At 42.8% G+C, this 26,187-nt stretch overlaps 2 protein-coding genes across 5 annotated transcripts; both read right to left on the reverse strand.

The window, feature by feature from the left end:
- Nucleotides 1-202: 202 nt before the first annotated feature.
- lrp6 (low density lipoprotein receptor-related protein 6) lies at nt 203-21,403 on the reverse strand. 2 transcript variants are annotated; one of them, XM_079454414.1, is made up of 23 exons: nt 21,080-21,403; nt 18,985-19,384; nt 11,547-11,744; nt 11,273-11,469; nt 9,663-9,797; nt 9,021-9,417; nt 8,769-8,940; nt 7,732-7,948; nt 7,361-7,650; nt 7,040-7,266; nt 6,775-6,959; nt 6,343-6,669; nt 5,367-5,569; nt 5,073-5,284; nt 4,751-4,941; nt 4,261-4,470; nt 4,037-4,162; nt 3,727-3,963; nt 3,525-3,635; nt 3,221-3,451; nt 2,998-3,134; nt 2,806-2,903; nt 203-2,588 (listed from the first exon to the last, which is right to left on the reverse strand). In XM_079454414.1, exons 1-23 carry the CDS (start codon nt 21,135-21,137, stop codon nt 2,288-2,290), a joined length of 4,860 nt encoding a protein of 1,619 aa, XP_079310540.1. In that variant the 5' UTR covers nt 21,138-21,403; the 3' UTR covers nt 203-2,287. The 2 variants fall into 2 exon arrangements, with proteins under 2 accessions (XP_079310540.1, XP_079310541.1); XM_079454415.1 differs by having other exon boundaries at nt 210-2,582; nt 21,080-21,375.
- A 384-nt stretch (nt 21,404-21,787) lies between these two features.
- mansc1 (MANSC domain containing 1) lies at nt 21,788-25,234 on the reverse strand. 3 transcript variants are annotated; one of them, XM_079454831.1, is made up of 6 exons: nt 25,161-25,216; nt 24,776-24,882; nt 24,469-24,554; nt 23,768-24,034; nt 23,545-23,685; nt 21,788-23,447 (listed from the first exon to the last, which is right to left on the reverse strand). In XM_079454831.1, exons 4-6 carry the CDS (start codon nt 23,985-23,987, stop codon nt 22,438-22,440), a joined length of 1,371 nt encoding a protein of 456 aa, XP_079310957.1. In that variant the 5' UTR covers nt 23,988-24,034; nt 24,469-24,554; nt 24,776-24,882; nt 25,161-25,216; the 3' UTR covers nt 21,788-22,437. The 3 variants fall into 3 exon arrangements, with proteins under 3 accessions (XP_079310957.1, XP_079310955.1, XP_079310956.1); XM_079454829.1 differs by having other exon boundaries at nt 24,667-24,882; XM_079454830.1 differs by lacking the exon at nt 24,776-24,882 and having other exon boundaries at nt 25,161-25,234.
- Between the last annotated feature and the right edge of the window lie 953 nt (nt 25,235-26,187).

Below are 26,187 nucleotides of genomic sequence, written 5' to 3' on the forward strand. Positions count from 1 at the left end.
CGCAGCGCCGCCTGCTGGTCAGGTCACATGAGAAACTTCCTCATGGCTAAACCGACATCGACAACCTTCCTTCATTTACGACCCCTGTGATAACTGCACTTATACAGGCCGTTTGAAAAAGTCAAAACGAATGATCGATACAAGTTAGAACATCGCCAGAAGCACTTTCAGTGGAAAACATCTGTAGACAAAACACTACACTTAATGTTCAAGTCAATTTTATTAAAAAACAATCATTTCATTTATTACAACAGCTTGAAGACGTGATTGAATGAGCTGTACACATCCATCTTTACACAATGTTTTACATGTAACGTGTCAATGTACACAAGGTAGAGTGAGTGAGAGGAAATTCATGACTGATGAGAAACCAAATGTTGGTCACCTCTTAACCTCACCAATGCAAGGCATTGTGGGTATTCAAATAAACAATGAACCAAAGACCAAAAACAATCTTATGCTGAAAATGAAGTTAAAGCGGATTGCGTGATGAATGAATCGTGTTCATTCCTTCAAAGTGCTTGTAACATTTTCCAGCAACAGGTTGACAGACACTCATGAAGAGAAGCTTGACTTTACAGCAGCGCTTCTGATGGGTGCGATGTGACCCGACTCACAACCCAACAACTGCTCTCATGGACTTTAACAGTTCCCATGAGTACACACACACACACACAGACACAACTAAACAGGTCCTGTAAAGTGCAGTTAAGAAAATGTAAATGCTGGTCTGAGTTACCCAGAAGCCCTTGCAGCACAGACCATTTAAAGGGAGGATTGGGGTACTGAAAGATTTGGAATAGCTGCTTCTTGAACACACTTGTACGATTGCACCACAAGCTGCTGTTACACACAGAAAAACAAGAATCACGTATGAACTCAAACACATGAGATGCTGATTAGATTTGTCTGAAGTTTAACAAGAGAACATCATAAACTATTATCATACACACGTGTCATGATCAACAAACAAACATTCAAACCATACGATGCAGAATTTTAAAGATATTTAGCTGGAAAACCGATGGAATCCAATAATATAGACTCTCATTCTGCTGGTGAGATTCCATTTAGCAAAGAGTTCAGATTCATGTAGAAGTGCTAAAAACACAGAGACTTATGGGTCATATGGGCATCACCGTTTAGAAATGAAAATCTCACACATACACACATCTGTAACATCACACACGCGCACGCACACACACACACGCCTGAGGTCTAAACACACCATCTGTGCTTGTGTGATGAATGTTCTGTTAGTTTCAGTGTCTAAACGGACACACAAACACACGCACGATGGTTAAACATGCAGACACACACAACATGATGATTGTCTTTGTGTACACACACACACACACATGTCTGTAGTTACTGGTGGGATATAAACAGATGTATGCCAAGGATATGATCATAGACAAAATGAATGAGAATTTTCTTTTATAGCTTATAAATACAGTATCTACACAGTATGCAGTACAAAAATATTTGACCTTTTGCGGGCACTGATATTTAAAAAAGATGAAAAATGATTCAAAAGAGTCTAAAAACGGTCAGGCACGAGAAGTCGTCCGTGATTGTAAGCCGTGTTTTCATTCACCTGCGGACTGGAGTAAACACAAACATCCAGAGACGCCGCAGATCATTTTTGGTTCGATTGTGGAGCTCACACTGTTGCCATTGATTCCACTTCCCATGATGCACAGCACTGCAGCTCTGAACCATCAGATGTGAAACTGACCTTGCTGCAGTTCTGCAACTCATTCCAGTTGAAGGTCAATGATGTTTTCAATACAAAACTAGTAGAAAAATAATAATAGTACCATCTTCTTTGAGAGCTCGGCGCCCAGCCAGCAGCTGATTGTGAAATCATGTGTTCTCAGATAAGTCACAGTGAGGTTCTGCTCAGAGCCTGTGGGTGGGGTGGGGGGCGTCTCTCCTCTCTGAGGGGTTTCATGTGAATTATTTGGCATTGGAAAGTCTTTTAGAAATCCTTCAGTGTGGTAGAAGGTAGTTTGATTCTAAACTCCCAGATTAAGGCAACTTATTACATTTGTGTTGATTTCATAAAATTTTCTCTTAAAAAATGTACAAATTTATTTTAATACAAAGCTCTATGGCATAACCAATAAACACTGTATAGAAAATATATAAATATGTTTCTTTTCTTCTAATGTACAGGACCACCAGGAATCCGGAAAGGGAATTGAATTATCCCTGCCCCCATCACGTCATCAACAGCTATTTACACAGAGGTGATGGGCGGGGACTTGCGCAGGATGGGCGTGGCTCAGGACGAGTCCGTGCAGGGCGACGGGGGCGGGGGATACAGATGATGCGAGTAGCTGCGCTCCGTGAACGGTGACGGCGGGCAGCTTTCGCAGTTCTCCTCCGCTGAGAGGTACTGGCTGCGCGGGGTGGGTGGAGGTGGGAGGGGCTCCGAGTCGTAGTTGAGGTCGCTGGTGTAGCCCTTAGCTGCGGTGCTGGACACGTGCGGCGGCCGACGGCCCGGTGTGTAGTCGCTGTCACACACGTCTGTGCTGCAGGGCGTCGTTGGAGGGGCAAAGTGTCTGTAACTGTATGGTCTGTAGCTGACACGCGTGCACACACACACACACACACACACACACACACACACACACACAGTGTTAACGCAGTCATGCTAATTCACTTGAAATATTTCATCAAGACGCATGCAGAGACACTGAAGCGTCATCCGTGAGCTCTGGTTTTTAAATGAAAACCTCAGTTTCTACTAAACCATTGAAAAAAGACCTTGACCTTTAACCCTAACCCTGTGGGAGTTACCTGTACGAGCGGTGTGTCGACGGGCTGTTTGACGAGTACCCAAACTCCATAGTGTACTGGGACCTCACAGTGGCAGGTGACGGAGGAGGATTGAGAATCTGAAATACCATAAACAGCAGATGACATCAACGACAACCTCAAACCAAAGTCACACAGATAGAATCCACGTGACGTTTGATTGGTCAGACTCACAGGAGGGAAGTAAGGGCCCTTGGTACTGGAGGAACTGCTTGAGGAAGCGCCCGTCACGTGAGCGCGGTCGTACGGGGGTCCGCTGCTGCCTCCCATGATGCTCAGAGAGCCAATGACAGATTTACCTCGAGACATTCCTGAAACAAACACACAAAACACACTGACATCACTGCCGCCATCATCAGAGTCTCCACTCAGCTCACCGTGTCTATCAGTCAGTCACCTGGCAGAGATCCCGTCAGAGAGTTGGGGTGGGGGACGTAACCCAGCGGCACAGACGAGGGACCATGGACCACAAAGTCATTGGTCATGGTCTCACCGTCATCCTTCATCTGAGGACACAGAACACGCTGACACACAAAGTAGACGGCGCCCACCACGAACAACACCATGACAACACCCACGATTGAGCCGATGGTGTTCGTGGGAGGAAAGGACGGTTCTTCTGTAGGATCTGAGAACAAAACCGCATCGTTAGAGTCTGTTGAAGATCTACTGTGACATGAAGGAATGAGAATCAGACTTACAGCATCCGATCTCATCAGAGTTATCAGTGCAGTCTAAGTTGTGGTCACACTTCTTATGGCGTCCAATGCACTGACCGTTGGCGCAGGTGAACTGATCTAAAGGACACAGAACTACAGAAAGAAAGAGAGAGAGTCTGTGAGTGACCCTGAAGTGATCCATCAACAGATCGAAGCCTAATAATCACACTGCGTGGAGCACTACCTTCACATTTGTTCTCGTCCGATCGGTCCTGGCAGTTGATTTCTCCATTGCAGCGCAGGGAAAGATCCACACACTGTTTACTGTCACACTGAAACTCCTCGTCCGAGCAGACGGGACAGTCACGCTCATCGCTGCTGTCGTCACACTCGGCGAAACCGTCACAGCGCCACGCCTGCGGGATGCAGTCCACCTCACCCGATGCGCACGAGAACTGCTCCGGAGAGCATGTGGGCGGCTCTGAAGAGAGGTCAGGGGTCAGACGGCAGCCAATAGAAACACACAGTAAGAGCAGGAAGTGAGAAGTCAGTACCTCCACAGGAGAGCTCATCCTGCAGCAGCACCAGGTGAACGGGACACGAGCAGCGAGTCGTTCCGTCACCTTTAACAATGCAGATGTGTGAACAGCCTCCGTTATCAGACGTACACGGGTGTCTGTCTGCACGACACACACACACAGAGAGAGAGAGAGAGAGAGACATCAGCTCTGGTTGTAATCAGCATGAATCTCAGAAATGCGGATGAGACGAGACTTACTGTACTCCTCCATGTCGAGCTCATGGACAGCGTGGATGTCGCTCAGAGACGAGATTCGCGCCTGAATCTTCGTCCGGCCCTCGCGAGTGACCTTATCAATCCGCTCGATCATCTGCTGTTGACGGTCAATCCAGTACAAATGATTCCCGAACACCGTCAGTCCGACGGGCTGCAGAATGTTGGCGTCCTCGATGACGACCCGATTGGCTCCTGGGGGAATGATGTGGAGAGAAGGGAATGGTTCATAAAGCGTTCGAGTGACATGAGCTGGCGGTGAACAGAAGCGTTAGGCTTGTTTGACTTCATACGCCGCTGCAGGATCCGATGGGTGGATTACATCCAAGTACCGCGAGAGCAAACTGTCGCAGTACTTGGATGACATCCACTCGTCGGATCTTGCGGCGCCACATGAAGCATAACAAAACTTATCTGCAGATGTTAATTTCTGCTGGAGCATCAACAGCAGTGACCTTTAACCCTGTGAGCTCACCAGACAAATCGCTGCTCTCGATGCGTCTCAGGTCCATGTCCACCCAGAAGAGTTTGTTCAGCTCATTATCGATGGCAAGAGCCGCCGGCTTCCCAAGACCGCTGAAGAACAAAACCTCCCGCTCGGTTCCGTCCAGAGCGGCTCGCTCGATCTTAGGTGAGCGCTCCTGCAGGTTAGTGAAGTACATGTACCTGCAGCACAAGCCCACAAATGATCCTTCACATGTGTTCATGAGTCACAGTGACACAATAAAGGCTTCACTCACACCTAGTCTGATTCTTTATAAACAATCTAAGAAACAAAAAAAAAAACAGCTCCTCACCCTTTCTCAGGGTTCACCACGATGGCTCGGGGTTTGTCATGTTCTCCGCGGAGAACCACTCCGACCCGAGAACCGTCCGTGCGTGTGACATTGATGACATTGGTAACTTCACTCGTCCAGTAGATGAAGCGACTGTAGATGTCAATGCTGAGGTCATAGGGTTGCAGGCCGAGGTTAGCCCCGCCCACAGTGTTGGACACCACAGCAACACTCTGAGACAAAAACACAGCCAATAAGATGACTCTAGAAAACTAAAAACAACGAGTCACGAGCAGCCGATGTCCCTGTGGTTACCTGGTTACCGTCCTCCAACACCCGGCGGATCACATTCTGTTTGGAGTCGATCCAGTAGAGGTGTCGGTCCAGTGGGTCGTAGTCGATGGCACGCACGTTTCTGAGACTGTGGATGGGCAGCATGATGTCAGGACTCTGCTGCTCATCAATAACCATACGATTAATAGCAGACTTCTGACTGAAGAGCAGAAAGGACGAGGGTGCTGACAGACAGAGAGAGAGAACAAAAGGGTTTTATTGAGTACTCTTATTTTACCATTTTTAATTCAGTGGGTCTCAAACTGGGGGCCACAGATTTTAAAGTGTAGAAAGACGTCTTTCATAAATTTTGTGTAACCAAACATCAGAAAAACAAGACCACCAAGCAAAATAATTGATCCTTTAACATGGTGTAACTATATATGTTTTTGGTTTCATTTAAAAAAAGTTTGGGGACGGGCAAAGCAATGCACTCTGTACAAAGGGCCTTACAACCAAAAGGTTTGAGAACCACTGTTTTACATTATTCTCAAATATCTATATATGTGTACGTGTTTATAAATTCAAAATAAATATGCACAGCGCACAGACATTTATTATGTTCAGAAACTTTTATTCTGAAGGTGATTTAAGTGACCCAAAAATAAACATTCTGTCATTATTTAATTTGTCATCGTCATGTCAAACCTGTATGACACAAAAGAAGATATTTTGAAGGATGTTGGTAACTGGCCGATTCACTTCGTTGGCTTTGTGTCCATACAACAGAAGAGAATGGGGGTCGGCGCTGTTCGGTTTTACCAACTTACTTCAAAATATCTTCTTTTGTGTTCTGGGGAAAAAAGAAAGTCATGACTTGAGGGAGAGTAAATGATGACAGAATGTTTATTTTTGGGTGAACTTTCACTTTAATGGTCAAACAGCCCTTCTGGCAATGTAATGACTCCCGGAGGTCCCGTGACCCACAGTGACCACACTTAATGACCTGTGAACTCACCGCTGCATGTCTTGTTGTCAGAGTTGAGCGAGTAATGAGCCGGGCAGCCGCACACAAAGCTGCTGACGGGGACAGCGAGACACAGATGAGAACAGTGGCCGTTATTAGTCGCGCATGTGTTCCAACCGCCCTGCCGGGATGAATGAAACACCAGGATGTCCATGACGTAATCCAGGTGACCCTGTATGATGGTGCGGTTCTGCCCACTGGTTTTGTTGGCCCGTTCAATGCTGCGCTGGCTCCAGTCGGTCCAGTAGATGTAGTCCTGATACTGTGTGAGTCCAAAGGGATGCGGCAGATCATCTGCGATCACCTCTCGCTCCAGACCTGCGGGACACACGAACAACACTTTTACTGTGGAGCAGGCGCAAAAGTAAAACCGATGGGATCTATACGAGTGTGAACGCAAGTGTTGACATCAGTGATATTCACCCAGCATGTTGGAAGATTCGATCAGGGTCGTGTCGAGATCTGTCCAGTAGAGACGGCGTTCTGCATAGTCGATGGTGAGTCCGTTAGCACGTCCCACGTTCGGCACCAGCGTGATACGACCAGACCCGTCCATGGCAGCGCGGTCGATCTTGGGCCGGCCGCCCCATTCTGTCCAGTACATGAAGCTGAGAAAAAGAGGAGCAGCACACAGTGAGACCACAAACCAACACATCGTTCCAACAGAGCCGAGAGGACACCCGCTCACCCCTCAACAGGGTCCAGCGCCAGAGCTCGTGGACTGTCCAGATCTTTCCACACCAGGACCTGTCTGTGCTGACCGTCCAGTTTGGCCACCTCGATGCGGTTGGTTCCAGTATCGGCCCAGTACAGGTTCTTTCCCAGCCAGTCCACAGCCATTCCCTCAGGATAATCCAGGCCGAACTCCACCACGTGCTCCAGAGCGCTGCCATTCATAAACGCTCGACTGATCGTCTGCAAAACAGAAGAAAATCAGAAGATCCGTTTAAAAACTTCCTGCGAGACTCTAAGATGTGCTTCAGACGGACGGACAGAGAGAGTTCCTTACCTTCAGCGTGATGTCCGTCCAGTAGATCCGGTTGTCGGTGATGTCGAAGTCGAGTGCGGAGGCTTCCTTCACTCCCGTGAGCGGGATGGCCACGTTGTTGGTGTAGGTTTCCAAAGAGATGCGTCTGATGTCTGTGTGTCGTGAGAACAGCAGGAAGGCCTCAGGAACGATACAGGTGGTCAAATCCGCCATGAGCTCCAGACCGATTGGACACGCACACGACACCCCCAGAGGTTTATAGAGACACAGATGACTGCAGCCGCCGTTAGCCACCGCACACGGGTTCACACCTACTCCCAGGAGAGATATTCACACGTTAAAAATCCACCACAACAACACAAGAGCCTCTTCACACCACAGTCATTTCTCACCAAAGGTCTTGTGAACGTATGTGGCTTTGATACCCATGAGGTCAGGCAGCTGGTCTATGATGACCTCCCGCTCAGCGCTGCGTTTGTGCACACGCTCAATGCTGCGACGCTGCCAGTCCGTCCAGTAGATGTAGTCGCCCAGCAGACTGAAGCCAAAGATGTGAGGCAGATTCTCCTGAACTAACACCCGTCTGCCCGAGCCGTCCATCTCCATTACCTGACCGAAGACAATTCACAAACACTTCCCATCATCACATCACTCAACAACATTAGATAGTTTGTGATTGGCTGTACGTGAGCCGCACACAGAGAGAAAGAGAACATGACTGAAACAAGAAAGAAGTGAGAAGAGTGTGTGGAAAGTTGACAAAATACTATCCCGCAATAATGAGAAGCAGCCGTGGACACACACACACACACACGCGCATTGACCGCACGCCTCTACGCACTCTGACATTGTGTGTGTGTGTGTGTGTGTGTGGGTTGATTTCCTCATGTAAAACATTCAATGATCACCTGAATCAACACAACTCAATAAAAGATGCATCTGGACAACATCACAATCAGGAGATACGAGTCCAGCATTACTGATGTTTACAAGAATGAGATCAAAATGACAATCTCACACAGCTGAGGTCTTGATGAACATAAATCTCTTGTGTCCTGAACTCCACCTCATTTTCTCAGAAACAAGTATTCCAGAACACACTCGCACACAGCTTTCTTTTCTCCAAACACACACGTTTAAAATGAAATTTCCATCTTGAGCGTTGCGACCTCAGTGGAACGGTCTCTGCTGGTTTGAGACTCGGAACCGCAGTGTGGTGTGGCTTTCAAAATCTGGACTATTCTAAACAGAGTGAACCGCAGCTGAGTGGAGGAAAAATCACAAACAGATGTGTGCTGCTGAAACCACAGAACCCAATGAACACACACTTCTAGAGCACAGAAATCTAATTTCAGGAGACACTTAAGAGCACATTCATGATGTTCTCCAGAGCTCAAGCGGCTTCAAACTCAATAACACCCTGTCTCACCTCGATCACGTCCGTCTTAGCATCTCCCCAGTAAATCTTTCTATCAGTGTAATCGAGGGCGAGTCCATTGGGCCACCCCAGAGACGTGTTGACCAGCACCAGTCTGTCTGTGCCGTCCAGAGCGGCTCTCTCGATCTTTGGCCCTTCACCCCAGTCTGTCCAGTACATGTACCTGCGGGATGAAAGACAGGACCTTCACGCTGTATTCACACTGCAGGACGCTGAATATTCAACAAAGGCCGGTTTTCTTACCCAGCGACGGGGTCCAGCACGATGGCTCTGGGCTCGTCCAGATCTTCTGATATCAAGATCTTTCTCATGGTTCCATTCAGCCGGGTTACCTCGATCCGGTCCGTGCCGGTGTCGGTCCAGTAAAGATTGCGTGCGATCCAGTCGACGGCGATCCCGTCCGGGTGATCCACCTGCGACGTCACCACAAACTGAGTGTCACTCCCGTCCAGGTACGACCTGCGAATGGCTCGGACGTCATCGTCCGTCCAGTAGACGTAACCCTCCACGGGATCGTAGTCGATAGCGATGGCATGGCGGATGTCGTCGGTCTGAAGTATGATGTCTGTGAAGTCAGGGGTGTCGAGAGAGATTCTGCGCAGGTCTGTGCGTCGGGCCAGCAGGAGAAGCTGTGTGGCACCTGGCAAGTGGGGCAAAGGTCAAATCCACAGTTCAAACTGTGTCACATCATAAATCGACCGTCACGTGTGGTTCTTGAGCTCTGATTGGAAGAACCACGCAATGGAAACATTCACATTTGTTTCAGCTATACAGTCTGTTGGATGACTTATCACGTTCATCCATCATCAGATTCACAGAAAACAGCAACATTTACTAAACACGACAATACAGACAGGAAGTGACATCACGGCGGGTGTGTCTCACCATCTCTGCAGGTCTTGTTGTCGTCCAGCAGTTGGACTCCAGTTGAACAGGCGCACTGGTAATACGGTTTAACCGGTGACAGCAGACACAGATGAGAACATCCACCGTTCTTCAGAACGCAGGGACTCGGCACATCTGACAAAAAATGATTTCATCATCAAATTTCATTCCGAGCGTTCGCACAAACTGACCTCTCGTGACCTCACACAGATCTGAGACGAGGTTAACAAGAACTATAACCCACATCTGAATGAGCTACAACTAAAACGAAAGAATGAGAAAGAAAGGACTGTCATAATGGAGCTATTTTTTTACTCATCTATCTCTTTAAGGTCACACATCAAATGATTTTGATATCATATTATGGTTTGTTTTTGTTGTATATTTACTGTCATACATGTAAGAGAGAGATAGAGAGAGAGATAGAGAGAGAGATAGAGAGAGAGATAGAGAGAGATAGAGATAGAGATAGAGATAGAGATAGAGATAGAGATAGAGATAGAGATAGAGATAGAGAGAGAGAGAGAGAGAGAGAGAGAGAGAGAGAGAGAGAGAGAGAAGCCAGGTGTCCAGTACACTTCAAAATGCGCAAATTGAAATAGCAAATAAAAAACGGCCAATGGAAACACGTTAGTTTCGCAAAAAACTCCCAAGAAAAGTTATCATGTCGCATGAGGTGTTTTTCCAGGCAATAAGATAAAGATATATATATAGCACAAAAATTGCAATGGAAACACTTGTTGTCGTATTTACAACTCACGTGGCGTATAAAACAAGTCACATGACCATTCGCTGTGTTTTGGCAGAAAGTTTGGAAAGATAGGATGTAAGGGATTCCCATGAAGTAATATCTTATATGATGGCCCAAATGCAATATGGAGATTTATTAGGAACAGTGAGGTCATATGAAAATATATAAGGCAATATAGACATTTTTCTTCTCTCACAGTAGGTGGCACTATAAACTAAAGTTTGTTTGTAACCTGCCATAAAACATACAAAGAAGAAGTACGGACAGCATGACTTAAGATTCCCTTCATGAATGTACATATTGTTGAACTGTTATTAAGTTAAAAGATAAAGTGATTTCTGTATTACTGGTTTTTTCTTTTACAGTATATTGTATGTTTAAAGTCATTATTTGAGTCGTATTTTTATGCCCTAAGCAATGCCAAAATGTTCTTTTGTCCTGCCAATAAAGTTCTTTTGAATGTCTGAGAGAGGATGTGTGGTGAGGGGGGTGTAAGGAGGAGAGCGTCTGCTTGTTGGAGTTTTTCAGCACTATGTGAAATTCTCTGCATTCAATCGGCACACAGAAGAGAAGAGAACAGAAGCTCTATTGTGCACGAGCAGCCTGTGTGTATTGTTTCAGGAAACCACTCAAAGCATTATGGGAAACCAAAGCATAGACTGACTGACTTATTGTTGAGCAGCTCAAAAATAAACAGAGCTGATTGAGGAACAAGTGCACATGTTTACCTTTCGCACACACTGATATGTCAAGATTTCACACAAAAACATCAATGTCATAGAGAATGATGATGATTCACACACATCACCTTCGAATGGTCTGATCTCTGAACAATCCACATGTTGTGAAGAGCTCTTACCCATTGGCTGTCTCTTCTGACTGAAGACGTGGATGTCCATGGGTGAGAAGATGTTGGAGTGGATTTCTCGGGTGTCTTCTCCCGTGTGTTTGTTACAGGAGTGTATGGAGTGTGTGTTCCAGTCTGTCCAGAAGAGCGTGTCCTCGTACAGCGTCAGAGCAAACGGATGAGGTAAAGATCCTTTCACCACGACCTCCCTGTGAACCAAAAACACGTGAGACGCTGCAGGTGTCCGAACGTACACACATATAGTATCATGAGCGCACTCGTTTACCTTCCAGAACCGTCCAGATTTGAGCGGTGGATGAAGTTAAACTTGGCATCGGCCCAGTAGAGCTTCTTCTGGTCGTAGTCGAGGGTGAGTCCGTTTGGCCAGTGAATATCAGAGTCAATAATGACCGAGCGATGGGTACCGTCCATCCCAGCACGCTCGATCTTTGGGATTTCGCCCCAGTCTGTCCAATACATGTAGCTGTGAGAGAGAAGAGACACGTGAACAAAAAAAGAAATCTGTAATTGGATTCAAGAGCCCTATTGGGACGGGATTAGTTTTCCAGGCGTTCGTTAAAGAAAAAATAACAGACTTTGCTGATTCGGACGGCATTAAAAACACAGAGCAATTGACCTTTTCAGTGGTCCTCTGAGAAATCGAATCCTGTCTGACTGCGAATGTCTGTGATCGCTGACAATATCTTCTCAAAATGTTTCTTTACGTGTTTTGGCCAATGCGGACTGCCGTAAGCTCTTACTAACACACTTATATTCTTCCTGCATCCAATTCATTGAATATTCCTGTTGTCTGGTAAACTGTTAAGACTAGCAACTGTAATATCAGTTTACTGATATCAGTCCGGAAGGATGTCAGCTTTATTTGTCCACACAATTACGTAATGGTAATGTAAATGAATGAAAATGAGAAATTATTATATGAAATAATCATGTTTACTTCATTTCTGTGGGTTTATTATAAGCAGGCTGCTGTTGTTGGGTCATGGGACTATACGCAACACACACATCCAGAACATGTGATCTTCGCCAGCGCTGTAATATTTAGTCCCGTCCGAATCGCTACATCAAATCATTGTGTTAGACGGCGTTTAGAAAACTAGTCCGGTCCTAACAGGCTTAGGATACCAGAATTTTCTGTGATATTGGTGGCAGTTCCCATACTAGTATCGGTATCAAAACAACTCTAGTTAAGAGGTGAAAACATCAGCGCTGATGATGACGACGTTTATTTGTTTGATTGATTGTTTTAAGGCAATGCCAGCTTCCGTGGCTATTTTCATGGTGAGAAAAATTATGTCTTTATTATATCGGGTTTTTATCCTTTTTTCCACCTAAAAACTTTTAAACTGTATTTGATGTAAGGCAGGTTATGATGATGATCTGATTTTCAGTTTCAGATAAAAACAAGCCATACAGCAACAGCACTTTCACTTCATTGGTGTTTTTATGGACACATGAGGTTGTATGACGGTCTCGTCTTGTGGAGTGGCGTTTCAACATTCGCATATAAAAGCAGTCGTGTGTGTTTAGCTGTGAGCGCTGCTGAGGTTATACAAATCTAGAATCATCTCTCTCTCTGAATCCACCTCAACTGATGATGATGATGATGATACAGAGAAGAGCCCATCCCTGAAGACACGTCCAGACACAACTGTGTGTGTGTGTGTGTGTGTGAGGAGAAGGTGACTCATCTCACAGAGACACACACAGGGGCGGGATTTCACATGAATGTGTTTCACTTTGGACTGAATGTCTGAGATTTGTTGTTTGGACAGCTGCAGCATGAGGGAGGAGTGATGATGCGTTTCCTGTGAGCATGAACACCTGAGATGTTTGTAAAGCATCATGAAGAGAGCAGTAAGTCAGGCCTCAAATACAACCAGACCCTTCAATGACATCAACAACACACACACACACACAGGACCAGAACAACAGCTCTTTCCTTAAACTGATAAATAGATTCGGCCAAAGCTGTTGAATTGATAGCAAACGGATTCAGTTTTTGGGGTTTACCAGTGATGATGATGATGATGATGACATCACTCTCAGATGAAGGCATAAATCTTAGCAGCTAATGAACTCATTTCATTTCCTCTGTTGAATCTGATTGGTTGACAAACGTTCTATGGCTACATTAACTTTCAGTAAATGCACAGCTATGAAGGTGTTCCAGGTCTACTGACCGCATTACAGTTGCATATCACTGAGCCAAGCTTTTTATTTATTTATTTTTTATTGTGTTTATCAGAACATATATAGTGACATAGCACTTTCAAAGGCATGCATTTTTTTCGCCCAATTTGTCACCCCAAATCCCCATTTCAACATAAACCTCCCATAAAACTAAATGAAATAAATAAAAACAATAACACACATGGTCACATTGTGGAAGTACAAATACAACTGCATTATCTCAAAATAAAGTTTTCAGAAACACCATTAGGTCACTAAACCATAACAACAGTTTAGGTGGAGTTGGTGATTTCTTCTGTTGCAAAGGCATTTCCCCCTAGCTCCCCATCCATTCAGGTTTAATCTTCTCTAGTCATGTACTTTGGAATGTCATAGTTAAGTTATATATTTTGAAAATGAGCCCCTTGGAGTGTGGAGGCATCTTAAGAATAATCTAGTTGTGGTTCACAGGGCATTTAAGGAAATGTGGGACAATGGGCCCAGATAAAATGACGCGTCTGAAGATAGCAGAAAAATCTGATTTTGGAAGATTAATTTTTTGTACCACATCATTAAAGTTAGCAAAAAATATTGTCAATGAAAAAATGATAACATTTACCTTGGCCCAAGTCTTGCCATTGCTTAAAGTTAGTATCTAGCTTGGCAGCTGGGAAAAGAGGATTATTACATATGGGGGCTTCCAAGGAGAAGTCTGTGAATCCAATAAGAGTTGAGATCATGGCAGTTCTCCTCAAGTCCAGCCATTGTGGGAATGGTGACTTCATTGTTATTTTAAAGTATTGGAGTATAATTTGCTTTATATAAACCACTGTATGAGCGAGTGAAGTTGATTCAGAAATATTTATACACTTTTAGAGAGGTTTAACTTATAACCCGAGAAGGCGGCATATTCGTTGAGTATTTTCACAACTTGGGAGACACATGATAGTGGGTCAGTTATATATAGTAATAGATCGCCGGTATATAAAGAGACTTTATATCTACCACCATTCTTTTAATACCATTAATAAACTGTGATGATCCAAGTATAGATGATAGTGGTTCAATGGCTAAAATAAACAGCAAAGGGCTTAGGGGACAACCTTGCCTTGTGCCTCTAGACAGAGGGAAGTATTGTGAGGATATCTTATTTGTGACCACTGCTGCCTTTGGTTGGTTATGGAGCTGGCGAACCAAGGAGGTGAATTTTGAACCAAATCCAAATCTATTTAATAGAGCAGGTAAATAATCACGTTCGAATACATTCTCTGCGTCTAGAGAGACGATACACTGAGCCAAGTTTAAACAACAGAAAGGTTATATTCATTGCCTTAAGGTTATTATCTAGTTTCATTAAAAAAACTATACAGATATAGATCAATAAAAAAACCTGATAGCCTACTGGTTCATTTTCCTCTTCATGCTGCTTCTAATTGATCAAAAATATAATCTGATAGACCTTCTCTTACAAAAGTTTGTGTGATTTGTTTTACTGCTGATGGTAGAAACGGAGAATAAATCATTTATCATCACTAGCTCTTCTGTCACAGTACTGCAAACACGCAGCAGGCGTGCGCATGCGGTCTCTCTCTCGCGCACACACCTTAGCAGTGGCTCATTTGCTCTAACAGATGCAGTAGTTCTACCATCAAGAGCATTTTAAAGGCGATAACATGACAAACCTTAAAATCAAACATTTGAGCAATGTCCTGTGGTGTGGGGACTGTGTTATAAGCAGAATAATTGACTCGGATGCGCTCCATTCATCTACAGTTAATGCACATTCGGGGTGTAACAGCCACTTTGCTTCATGGACACATTACCACCTCGGGTGTGCATTAACCTTCCAATAACGGCCCGTCATCAATTATTCCTTACTTAATGCACAACTAAAGATGGAATGTAATTGTGTTGATTCTAACACATCTGACGACATAATATACACACAGAAACCACAAAAACAAATTTCTGCTTTGCTCTCTGAGAGACAGACCACCACATGATCCAGATCACTGACAGAAGAGATCAATGCTCAAACAGGGCTTGGCATTAAGCATCGTCATGTGGTTTTCCTGTGGACCAGTACACTTATCATTCACTTGTCCAAGTACAAATATTACTTGTCCGAAGACAAAAAATGATATTATATAATTGCTTCGGATCCAGATTGGTGAAGTTTGCATACGTATAAGCGTTTTACCCAGTGTCCGCTGCAGCCATCTAAATGTATTAACACTCCCCACGATTGCTTTAGAAACAAAGGCAAGCCGTAATTATTACTAGAGTCAAGGCTGTACGTTAACTTTTTTTCCACAGCACCAAGGTTAGGGTTAGTTGACTAAAGTTAACACTTTGAAAACGTTCCTGTGGCCCAACGGTACCAAAACAACCTTGTAGCCAATCAGCAGTAAGGTGCACAGGATGGACAGGATGAAAGTGAAAGATGGGGTAGAGGTGTGTCAATGGCTAAGAGAAAACTGACACCCCACCTTTAATCTTATATAGCAACATTAAAAAATAAACCAATAAGCAATTAGAGCGATATAATGTTAAGTTTACATAAATTGGTATAAATCTGTTAAATTCTGTGTTTTTTACTAACCAATAGAGGTAGATTTGTCCACATAAATGATTGTATTATTAAGACTGTGACTGTGGCAGTTTTGACCACCGTGGTGGTAACGGTGCGGTGTTTGGGAAATATATAGTTTATATAAATAATTATGGCTGTCACGATTATTAAGTAAACGCCCCATCGCGATGGTTTCAGATCATCTCTATAGAAGACACAAGGGCAGATTTAGGGACTCCATATTGCATATTTTAGTGTATAAATTATAACAAGTATGATAATACAGGTCAATGTACCAACAATCACTTGACTTTAACTTTAAAACTTTAAAGCAGATACCATACAAAACAGTATTGAGATATTATTTAAACTAATCTCAGTGTGAAAACCAAAATGACATTAACATAGAAATAACATTTTATTGTAGTCTTGCAAGTGAGAAAAAAAACAGACTAAGGCATTTCATTTCTATGACTGATAGCATTTGAATGGAAGTTTCAATTCACTCCTGATCCAACTCGTTTTACATGTACTTGCCGGCTGTATTATAGACATGGATTATAATCCTTAAATATATGATGACTCCATTTTTAAGGGAAATCAAACAATATGGTCATTTCAAAGCCGAATAAAAAAAATGATGAGAATTAAATGTCAATGGCCTAAAACAATGAATCGTCATAGATTTATTAAAATAATTTATTTATTAATTTAAGAAAGTTCAATATTTAAAAAAAAAACTATTTTTGCAGTGAAAACGTCATTCATTTGAATATTAACCCTTGTGTGAAGTCTAGTTAATTATTTTCAGTCGTATTTTTCACTAGTCTATTTCACAAAACATACTTGCAAAAAATACCCAAAATAAAAATATATTTTTTAACATTTTTTGAAAAACACACTGTAACATTCTGCAAAAAATAACCACCAGGGAACATTATTTTCTGGATGCCAACAAGAACGGCCACTGTCACAGCCCTATTCATACTTCATTGTTCATGTTGTCGATCTTCCTACAGTATACATATGATAGCCAGAAGATAAATATAAATAAATTAGGGTTGCAACGACTTGTACATTTTGGGCGTTAACAATAACCGATAATCTATTAACATTGGAAGCAGATATTCTTTAACCTTCAAACTTTTCTGCTATCTTTTTTTATTCAACAAACAAATGATAGATGTTCTCCCAGAGCAACTTAGAGAAGTGTTCTTAACAGCCACGAGTCTAACAGATCTCAAGACAGAAAACATTCAGACAGCAGTCTGATTCAAACAATGTGCTTTTGTTCCTATGATTCACACCTTCATAAATATCTACACACTGTATCTACATCTAATATCAGTAAGTGAATGATCACGACAGAAAGACAGAACTGTTCTGGATTATAACTGTGAGCAGCTGAAGAACTTTAACCAGAGGAAATCATTTATGATTTATCGCTATAATATATCGGCCTAAATTTGATTATTGGCCGATAACATTCAAAATGACCATTTATGGGCTGATAATTTATTGCGCATCCCTTAAATAAATAATATATCTCATTATCATTAGAACTTCATTTGATATGATTAGTACATTTTCATAACTTGTCTACATCACAACTATGGTGAGCCTTCAAATGAAGAAATTAAATCAATCTTAGAAAAATGAGACATAAGATATAGAATTATAATGTGACATTGATACAGTGAACTATATCTTTAACAAGAAGTAAAATGACTCATTCCGTGAAATAGATTTTTGGTCCTTCCGCTCACCTCTACTCTGTTGTAGAGCAAAAACATTTAATACACAGACCTTAAAAAATAAATAAAATCAATGTAGGTAAACAAAGACTGATATGGCCCTGATGTATCCATCTGTATGAAACATAAATCAGTAACCTGCCTATTGATGTGATGTGACTGCACTTGTATATTTTTACAACAGACGTTTTATACTTGTGCTACAAAACATCATTGCACATCTGTATCTGTCTTTTATCAATTTAATAAAGTAAAGACTCTTCGAAGATATGCAATACTACTGTAAAGGTACACAACATTAATGCACATGCGAATCACGCTTGACCAGAGATCCCAAAATATTGACATAACTGGTTTATTTCCCTCGAGAAATTGTCTAGACGTGCAAAGAGAACTGGTCGATTTTAGACCATACGGTCGCTCTGTGTTCATGAAAACCCATATAACTACCGGCCTGTTAAACATAAACATTCAGAAAACAAGATGAAACATGTCACGACCGCCACGCTGAACATACAGCACTGATTTACTGTCGTTCTGTCTGTCTAACATCACATACATGACACACACACACACACACACAGTGTCCATGAGATGATGTGCTTTACTAAAACATGTACGCTCTGAGGAGACACCTTTTATAATAATCAACCGTTTATTACATTCATACAGCGTGTGTCTCTTGAGAATTGAATCCAAGATTATTGTCTTGCTAGAGCGATAAATGGAGCCAAATGAGCTACACGAGGCAGAAAGACATACAAAAATATCAGGCTGTCCTATAATAAAGAAAAATGCCATATGTGACAGCATGCTAAATAATGTGATATTCGATATGCCATAGGATATTTCCTTTTCTAAAATATATTGAAAACGTTATATAACCAACAGGGCTGCTTGATGTTAAAGAAAAACTCTCAAAAAATTGTGATAGAATAACGGTGCAATTTTGTAAGATATACATTTAAAAACTGAAAATGATCCAACCAACATCAATAGTTTATGTTATTTCTTCCACACAAGTCTCACTGCTATCTGCATCAACCCAAATCTTACAGACTATAGACCACTACACAAGACCTCCTGCTTACCTATATGTAAACATAATACAGAATAAACCAACAGACTTTCTGTGAAAAGGCGGCATTACCAGAAACGTCTTCAAAGAAAGATCTTGTGTGAGATGAAGCTCATCTTGTACTCACCCTCGGCCGGGGTCCAAGGCGATGGCTCTGGGCTGGTCCAGATCTTGCCAGAATAAAACTTTTCGGAAGGCTCCATCCAGCTCCGCCACCTCTATGCGATTGGTCTCCGAGTCGGTCCAGTAAAGCTTATTCCCAAGCCAGTCACACGACAAGCCGTCCGGAGAGGGCAGACTGGACACGACTGTTGTGTGCACCCCACTGGGCACAGACGTGTTAAACACGGTCCGTTTAATGGCCTCCTCGCTCACGTCGCTCCAGTATATCAGTCCCTGACCATAAACATAATCCACTGCCGCCGCGTCCTCCAATCCGCCGATCACCACAGTGGCGTTCACCCGACCGTGAGCCGCGTCCACCAGTCGTAGATCTCGCCGGTTTGCGTACAGGAGCAGAGGCAGGCCTGTGGTGGGTACAGTAGGTCAGATGTCAAACATCAATTACACAATTTTAAAAACAAGGCTTTAAACACAACTAACTACACATCTAATAAGCGAAATGTAATCAACTACACATGTAGTAAATTAAACACTAAACATTGCGTGTTGTTGGTTTTTTTTGGTGAAGAAACAATCAATTAAAATATAATTTGCATAAAAATGAAGAAATGTTCCACGCCATACTGGCGCCATTTAAAAAGAAAAAGTTTTGCTTTTGACCAAAGAAATACAAGACATGTTCAAATACAAAGTATAAATTAAGTAAAGAATTTTCAAATGCAACGTATACAGTGCATACAGGATGTAAAAGGGTTGTTAAATATATCATCACCATAGAACATAGAAAAGATTGAAATGTACAAAAGTAAAGAGAAGAAAAAACTAAACAAACAAACATGAGGGTGAGAAATGTTATTATATATCAGTTACAGAATATAGATTAGATTTAACTTTATTGTCATAACACATATACAAGTACAGTGTAAAGAAATGTAGTTTACGTCTAACCGAAGTGACATTAGCAAGTGCAGGATTATACAGTTAGAATAAATACAGAATACAAAAGAAAGTCTTTACAAACTGAAATGGTCTCAATGGCTTTCTTATTTAAAGAAGGTGAAATAGAGTCCAGAAATAAGCTAAAAACACTTAGTTCTGTGTCCTGTGGTGGGCTTTATGAGACCAGTTTTACTCCACTCGTTGTTCCAACTGCTTCCATAACCAGAAATAACAGCTTATTATCGGAGAATTTACACTTATGTAAAATAAGTGAAGAATGTTTTTATTCACAATAAAGCAAACGGAGTTGACGTCAGAGCCATAAAATGCCAAAATAATATCCAGTTATTGATAACCCACTTTCAATATTCTCATTGAGAAATAAGTTCATATCTTTCCAAACATGTTCAGTATAAATGACACACAGTTTCTTTGCCAACTTTACAAAATGAACAACTTGTTTTAATATCTTTGTTATTATTTCACCTAAAAGTGCTTGACGGGGTAAATGTGTGAATTAATATGAACATAGAGTGACGTCAGCGGAGCTCGCGCTGCAGGAATCTGGCACCAAATCAAACCCCAATTTGACACATTGACCACAAAACATCATCATCATCATCATCATCATCATCATCAGAAGTCCACAGTGTCCTGTGTGTTTCCTTCCACTCGTGTTTATAAAGCTGCGTGTGAAAACACATCTGTTCACGAGCTTATGAGACACTTGTGACGAGAAGCGTCTAGAAAACAACTTTAAAAGATGAAAACCTGAAAGAAACGTCTCGGTTGAGATTCACGGGCCTTTAGCGAGTGCAGGCCACGGGACACTGAGGAGAAATCACGCAGATATTCGAAGACAAAACGAGTTTGTGTTCCAGCACTAAACAACACCGAACGAGTTTAGGGAAGAAACAAATAAGGCCGTCAAAACAAAAACAAGCACAACACACCTGAGGAAAAACATCTAAGCAGACATGAGACGAGCTTCAACAACAACAATACAACAGCACAGCTAACGTTAGCATCGACACACACACACAACACACACACTAAACACAGATTCTGCGCGTGTTTTTCACTCTAGTGTTGTGTTTGCGCGGTCACGATATGAACCCGATGTGTAAAGTGACTGAATTGTGCGTTGAATGTAAACTCACCTCGTATCTGCAGACACAAAGTAGACATTAAAAGGCTCTGTAGTACTACGGCACCCATCTTCAACGCTCAGCCGCGCCGCGTCGCTCGCATCGCTCCGGCTGCGCGTGTCTGTGATTCGGATTCTTCGTTGCAGTTTTTCATCGATTTGATGCTTTCGGTGGTTTAATGTGACCGCGACATTTTACCGTCTGTCTGTCTGTCTGTCTGTCTGTCTGTCTGTCTGTCTGTCTGTCCGTCTCCTTCCGCTCACTCGAGAAATGCCCAAACGCTTCCCAACCCTTCCCCCCTCAGTCCCTCTCTCTCTCTCTCTCTCTCACCCCCTCCCTCTCTCTCTCTCTCTCTCTCTCTCTCTCTCTTTCTCTCTCTCTCTCTCTCTCTCTCTCTCTCTCTCTCTCTCTCTCTCTCTCTCTCTCTCTCTCTCTCTATTATTGTACTTCATCGCACGCGTTGCTCGCTCCGTGTCCGATCATGACGCAGGGAAATGATCTGATATTAGAAAATAAAGTCGTGTGAATGTCGCGGGCACGTGTATGAAGCGGGGAATCGCATTCCGAACGCACTAGTTTCTGCCGCGGCAGCGCGCACAACAACACAAAGACGTAACGAGAGCTCGCGCTTGTGTTTGATGATGAATACACGTCATGTGTGTCCAGACCTTCTGTCACCTGTCGCGATGAGGACAATATTTCATGACAAACCATGATGAATGTTGTTAAAAAGACTCGCTTTTATTTCTTGCAAGAGAATAATTACATCAATCTCAAATTTGTCTGTAAAAGCCACAACTCGCCAATAACATCATGTTAGAAAATACTGAAGCAGTACAAGAGATCATCATCATCATGGACAGATTTATAAAACTCATGCGATTGATCCACTACACCCATCAGAGGACAATAATGACATGGATCTGGAACTTTTCTTCCTAAATGACAAATGCTGGAAACCTTCATTCAACTGCAAGAATGAAAAAGTGAAATACACGTGATGGATTAAAGTGAAAGTGTGTGTCATCACAGAAGAAACACATCCATGAGTGAGCAAAAGACAAAACTCAGTGTAAAAGAAAAACACATCCACAATGTCATCGATACACACTGACTGATTTACAAACACAAGAGACAAAAGATCATTTCAACAGAAGAGAATTCTGATCATAGTGTTGGTATGTGATCGCTCATAATGAGAAAATGAGAGCATCATTTAACATTACACCCCTTCAGTCCTGAGTTCAGTGTATTGCTTTTCATTTCTATTTGAATTCACCTCCTCAGAAGAAACACCAACGGTGTTCAAAATCAAACGCTGTTCAAGTATTCACTGGATTGTCTCTTTGTCATCGATGAAAGAGGACGTGTTAAACTTCGTAATGAAGGTCATTGAGCTCCAGTCTGGTGTAGTGACGCCGGTCGAAGGACTCCATCGCTTTACGAGCCACCAAAGCCAGAATGAGAAGGAGAAAGACTAAGACGATCACCACGACGGCCACCAGACTGTTCTTCCACATCGTGCGTGAGAATCTGGCTTTCCTCAGAGCAGAGGACACATCCTCTTTGGACTCAATGTTCAGCAGAACCACAGGAGACACAGCTGATGAGGATGATGATGTCGTGATGGTGGTGCTGGTGGGAGTTGTAGTTGTTGGCTGTATTGTGGGGGTTTTGGCTTTGCTGGGTTTGAATGAATGTGATTCCGGACCCCTCATGGGTTTGTTGAGTTTTCTGTTGGGTTTGACAGCAGGCCTCTGGTGGGCTCGTGCTTTAGTGACGGTGCTTGTGCTTTGTGTTGTTGTTGTTGTAGTGCTGGTGATATGTGTGGTTAGAAGTAGAACATGTGTCTCGGTCGGCTCTTCTTCAGTCTCTGCTGATGTTGTGATGGTGGTGGTTGTTGGTTGCGGTGTTGTTATGGTTCGTGGTGTTGTAGGTGATGTTGTGGGTTGTGGTGTTGTTATGGTTCGTGGTGTTGTAGGTGATGTTGTGGGTTGTGGTGTTGTTATGGTTCGTGGTGTTGTAGGTGATGTTATGGTTCGTGGTGTTGTAGGTGATGTTGTGGGTGGTGGTGTTGTTATGGTTCGTGGTATTGTAGGTGATGTTGTGGGTTGTGGTGTTGTTATGGTTCGTGGTGTTGTAGGTGATGTTGTGGGTGGTGGTGTTGTTATGGTTCGTGGTGTTGTAGGTGATGTTGTGGGTGGTGGTGTTGTTATGGTTCGTGGTATTGTAGGTGATGTTGTGGGTGGTGGTGTTGTTATGGTTCGTGGTATTGTAGGTGATGTTGTGGGTTGTGGTGTTGTGGTGCTCGGTTGTGTGTTTACAGCAGTCGCAGGTTTAGCTGTTGTTCTTCCAACTTTGGTTGTTGGATGAGTTAAACCTTCAAGAAATAAAACAGAAGCTGGTCCTTGACATCAGAGTTCCAGTCTAATCTCTGGTGATGTGTGTTTATATGTGAGTGTGTGTCGACCTCTGACCTCTGAATATGTTGTAGGTGTTGACTCCAGCTGCAGCGACCATGAGAGGACAGTCCTGCTCGCTCGGACAGTTGAACAGATGACAGTTTTCACCGCTGGACTCTTCTACTGGCTTATACACAACCAGATTACATTTCACACCTGTGAGAAACATCACACACGCACTGCTTTAATGAAAACTCTTTCACAAGGTGACGGCGAGTGAAATATCAGCACAGGTTACCTGGTTTTACATCTTCCGAGCAGCAGGTCAGGATGCAGTCTTTCTCTGATGGCTTCTCTCTGGGAATCATCACCGCTCCCTTCGTCAGAGCCAAACGTATGTTCACAGTGACACCTCGATGTTGTCTGGAATAACAAGTCTCTCTGTCAGCCTCCGACGTCACGCTACAGGCGTGTAGCAGGACGCACACGAGCAGAAGACTCGTCCTGATGACAAACATGACTCTGAGTTCAGAGGATACAGCAGTGATGAGAGGATCCTACAGATCTGCAACACACACAACACCACAAACATGATTCTATCTTTCAGAGAGAAAAAAAGGCCTCCTGTGACCAGCGTCTGAATCAAGACATTTGATCTGAATGGTGTTATCTTAGTATTGGCCAAAGTCCAAAGATCTCCATTCTGTTGTCAGCTTGTCGTCAGCTTTACACACTTCAATAGGAAGGAAAGAAAGTATGACAAATACATGAACAACGGAACTATAAAAATAACGTCGATAAAAAATCATCCATTCGTGTGTATGTACTTTTTATAATAAAGAAAAAATCTCAATGCCACCTGATACACAGTAAGTAAAAGAGGAATACAGAACGACGAGTTCAATAATCCATCACACATCTGCCTGACACATCATCAATTATCATCATTATAAGAAACAAATATAATATCAATGCATCTAATAAAACAGAAGGACCAACCGATGTGTGGCTTGTGAAGACTGGTCTCCATTCGAAGAGCTGAAACACTCTCAGTCTGAATCTCCAGCAGACAGAACTTTGATCCCCTTTCAAGAAACATTTATGACACACAAGCTATAATACAGCGCTTATCATTAAACATCATGTTATCAATGTCAAACATGAATCTTTTATTGATGATTTATGTGCTGAAATCACTTTAAGGTAAACCAGCTCTTTGTGCTCTGCTGTGATACTATACACATCCTAAAGATCCATCAGAACACATGAACACACGACAGATGCTTGATTATGATTGTTTGCTGACTGCTGGATGATGTTCAATATGACAGATGATGGGTCGTGTGGTGCTGATGCTGCCGGTCGCTATGGAGACTGAGAGTCCGGTGTGTGTGGGCCATGTCGTGATGCAATCTTAATGAAATATACAACACAGGAAAACAGCAAATATAACGATAGTTTTATTCATCTTCATGTGCACGATGTGAATATTCCGTGACAGAAATTACAGTCAGAGATTTGATTCGCAAACAACAAACAAACGATGCGGAAGGACTCAGTGTAGAAACGCGCTCGCATCTAAAAATAAAAAAAACCCGAACACAGAATCACAAGTCAGACACAAACACAGATTCATGAAGAGAAATGACATATCGGATAAACATTCATCAAATTCATCAGTGTTCTCCTACCATGAGCTCTGTGCGCGTGGATCAGCCGCTCCTGTGACCCATTTCTGTGTCTTTGTCCTCCACTGGTTGATGATGATGATGATGATGATCTACACACACACACACACACACACACACGGCGAGAGAGAGAAAGGAGGAGAAAGAGAGGGACAGACGCTACGAATAAAATACGTGTATAGCAGTAATATCCATCAAGACAACAATTTACAATGATATATTTTTATTTGTTTGTAAAAAAAAGTGTTTAGTGCGTCGCTCGCAGGTTTTCTGCGCATGTGCGTTACTGCCATCAGCTGGTCAAACACATGAAGCGCCTCTACACGTTTACACCTTGTTGTTTTATTTCATGGTTTTAATATGAAACAAATATAATGAATCCGCAACTGTTCACTTAAACCATTCTTTTCTCAAGAGGTATTTTGCATGTGTACAATTAACATGCAGTCTGGCTTTTGTTGAAACTAGTATCTTTGTATTAGCACCTATTGTACTTTTGCTCTTTTATGACATGTCGCTTATTGCTGCCTGAAGTCTTTGTAAGTCGCTGTGGATAAAAGTGTGGCGATGGCATACGGTGAAAGGAGATTAATCAAAGCATGAGCCGACTACGCCACCCCGGATAGGGCCAGGGACCCAAAATTAAGTAAATCACCAAAAGCTCACAGGTTCGTTATTGGCTGAGACAGGTAGCAGACAAAAGGGAAGCTGGTAAACAATTTATTTCACACACACCATCTAAAATACAAAATCACATTTAATTAAAGTCATTAAAAGAAACAGGCCATCATCTTCGTACAAAGCATACACACACTTAAAACGTCCAACCCAGAATTGGGGAAAGTCGTCCGATTGATCCGACAACCGTTGTGCTCACTCACGTCACCACACGCCAAATGTTTCGATATTGTGGACACTACAAACAAGTCAACCACAGCACCACATACAGAGGATCTCGACCGCGACTAATTCCCCCTAATTCTGGAACGAAAAGAAAATTAATAAACTCAATCCCAAAATCACTTACACA

The sequence above is a fragment of the Barbatula barbatula genome (assembly GCF_947034865.1).
Source record: "Barbatula barbatula genome assembly, chromosome: 4".
NCBI lineage: Eukaryota > Metazoa > Chordata > Actinopteri > Cypriniformes > Nemacheilidae > Barbatula > Barbatula barbatula.

What these genes read in the sequence shown, in the direction of transcription:
- lrp6 (XM_079454414.1), bottom strand. Translation starts at nt 21,137, where the DNA reads ATGGGTGCCGTAGTACTACAGAGCCTTTTAATGTCTACTTTGTGTCTG. An exon ending in TGACAACAAGACATGCAGCG is followed by an intron (nt 5,570 to 6,342) that starts GTGAGTTCACAG and finishes TCTGTCTGTCAG; the next exon opens with CACCCTCGTCCTTTCTGCTC. An exon ending in GCTCGACATGGAGGAGTACA is followed by an intron (nt 4,163 to 4,260) that starts GTAAGTCTCGTC and finishes TGTGTCGTGCAG; the next exon opens with ACAGACACCCGTGTACGTCT.
- mansc1 (XM_079454830.1), bottom strand. Translation starts at nt 23,987, where the DNA reads ATGTTTGTCATCAGGACGAGTCTTCTGCTCGTGTGCGTCCTGCTACAC. An exon ending in CTCGGAAGATGTAAAACCAG is followed by an intron (nt 23,686 to 23,767) that starts GTAACCTGTGCT and finishes TGTTTCTCACAG; the next exon opens with GTGTGAAATGTAATCTGGTT. An exon ending in CACCTACAACATATTCAGAG is followed by an intron (nt 23,448 to 23,544) that starts GTCAGAGGTCGA and finishes TATTTCTTGAAG; the next exon opens with GTTTAACTCATCCAACAACC.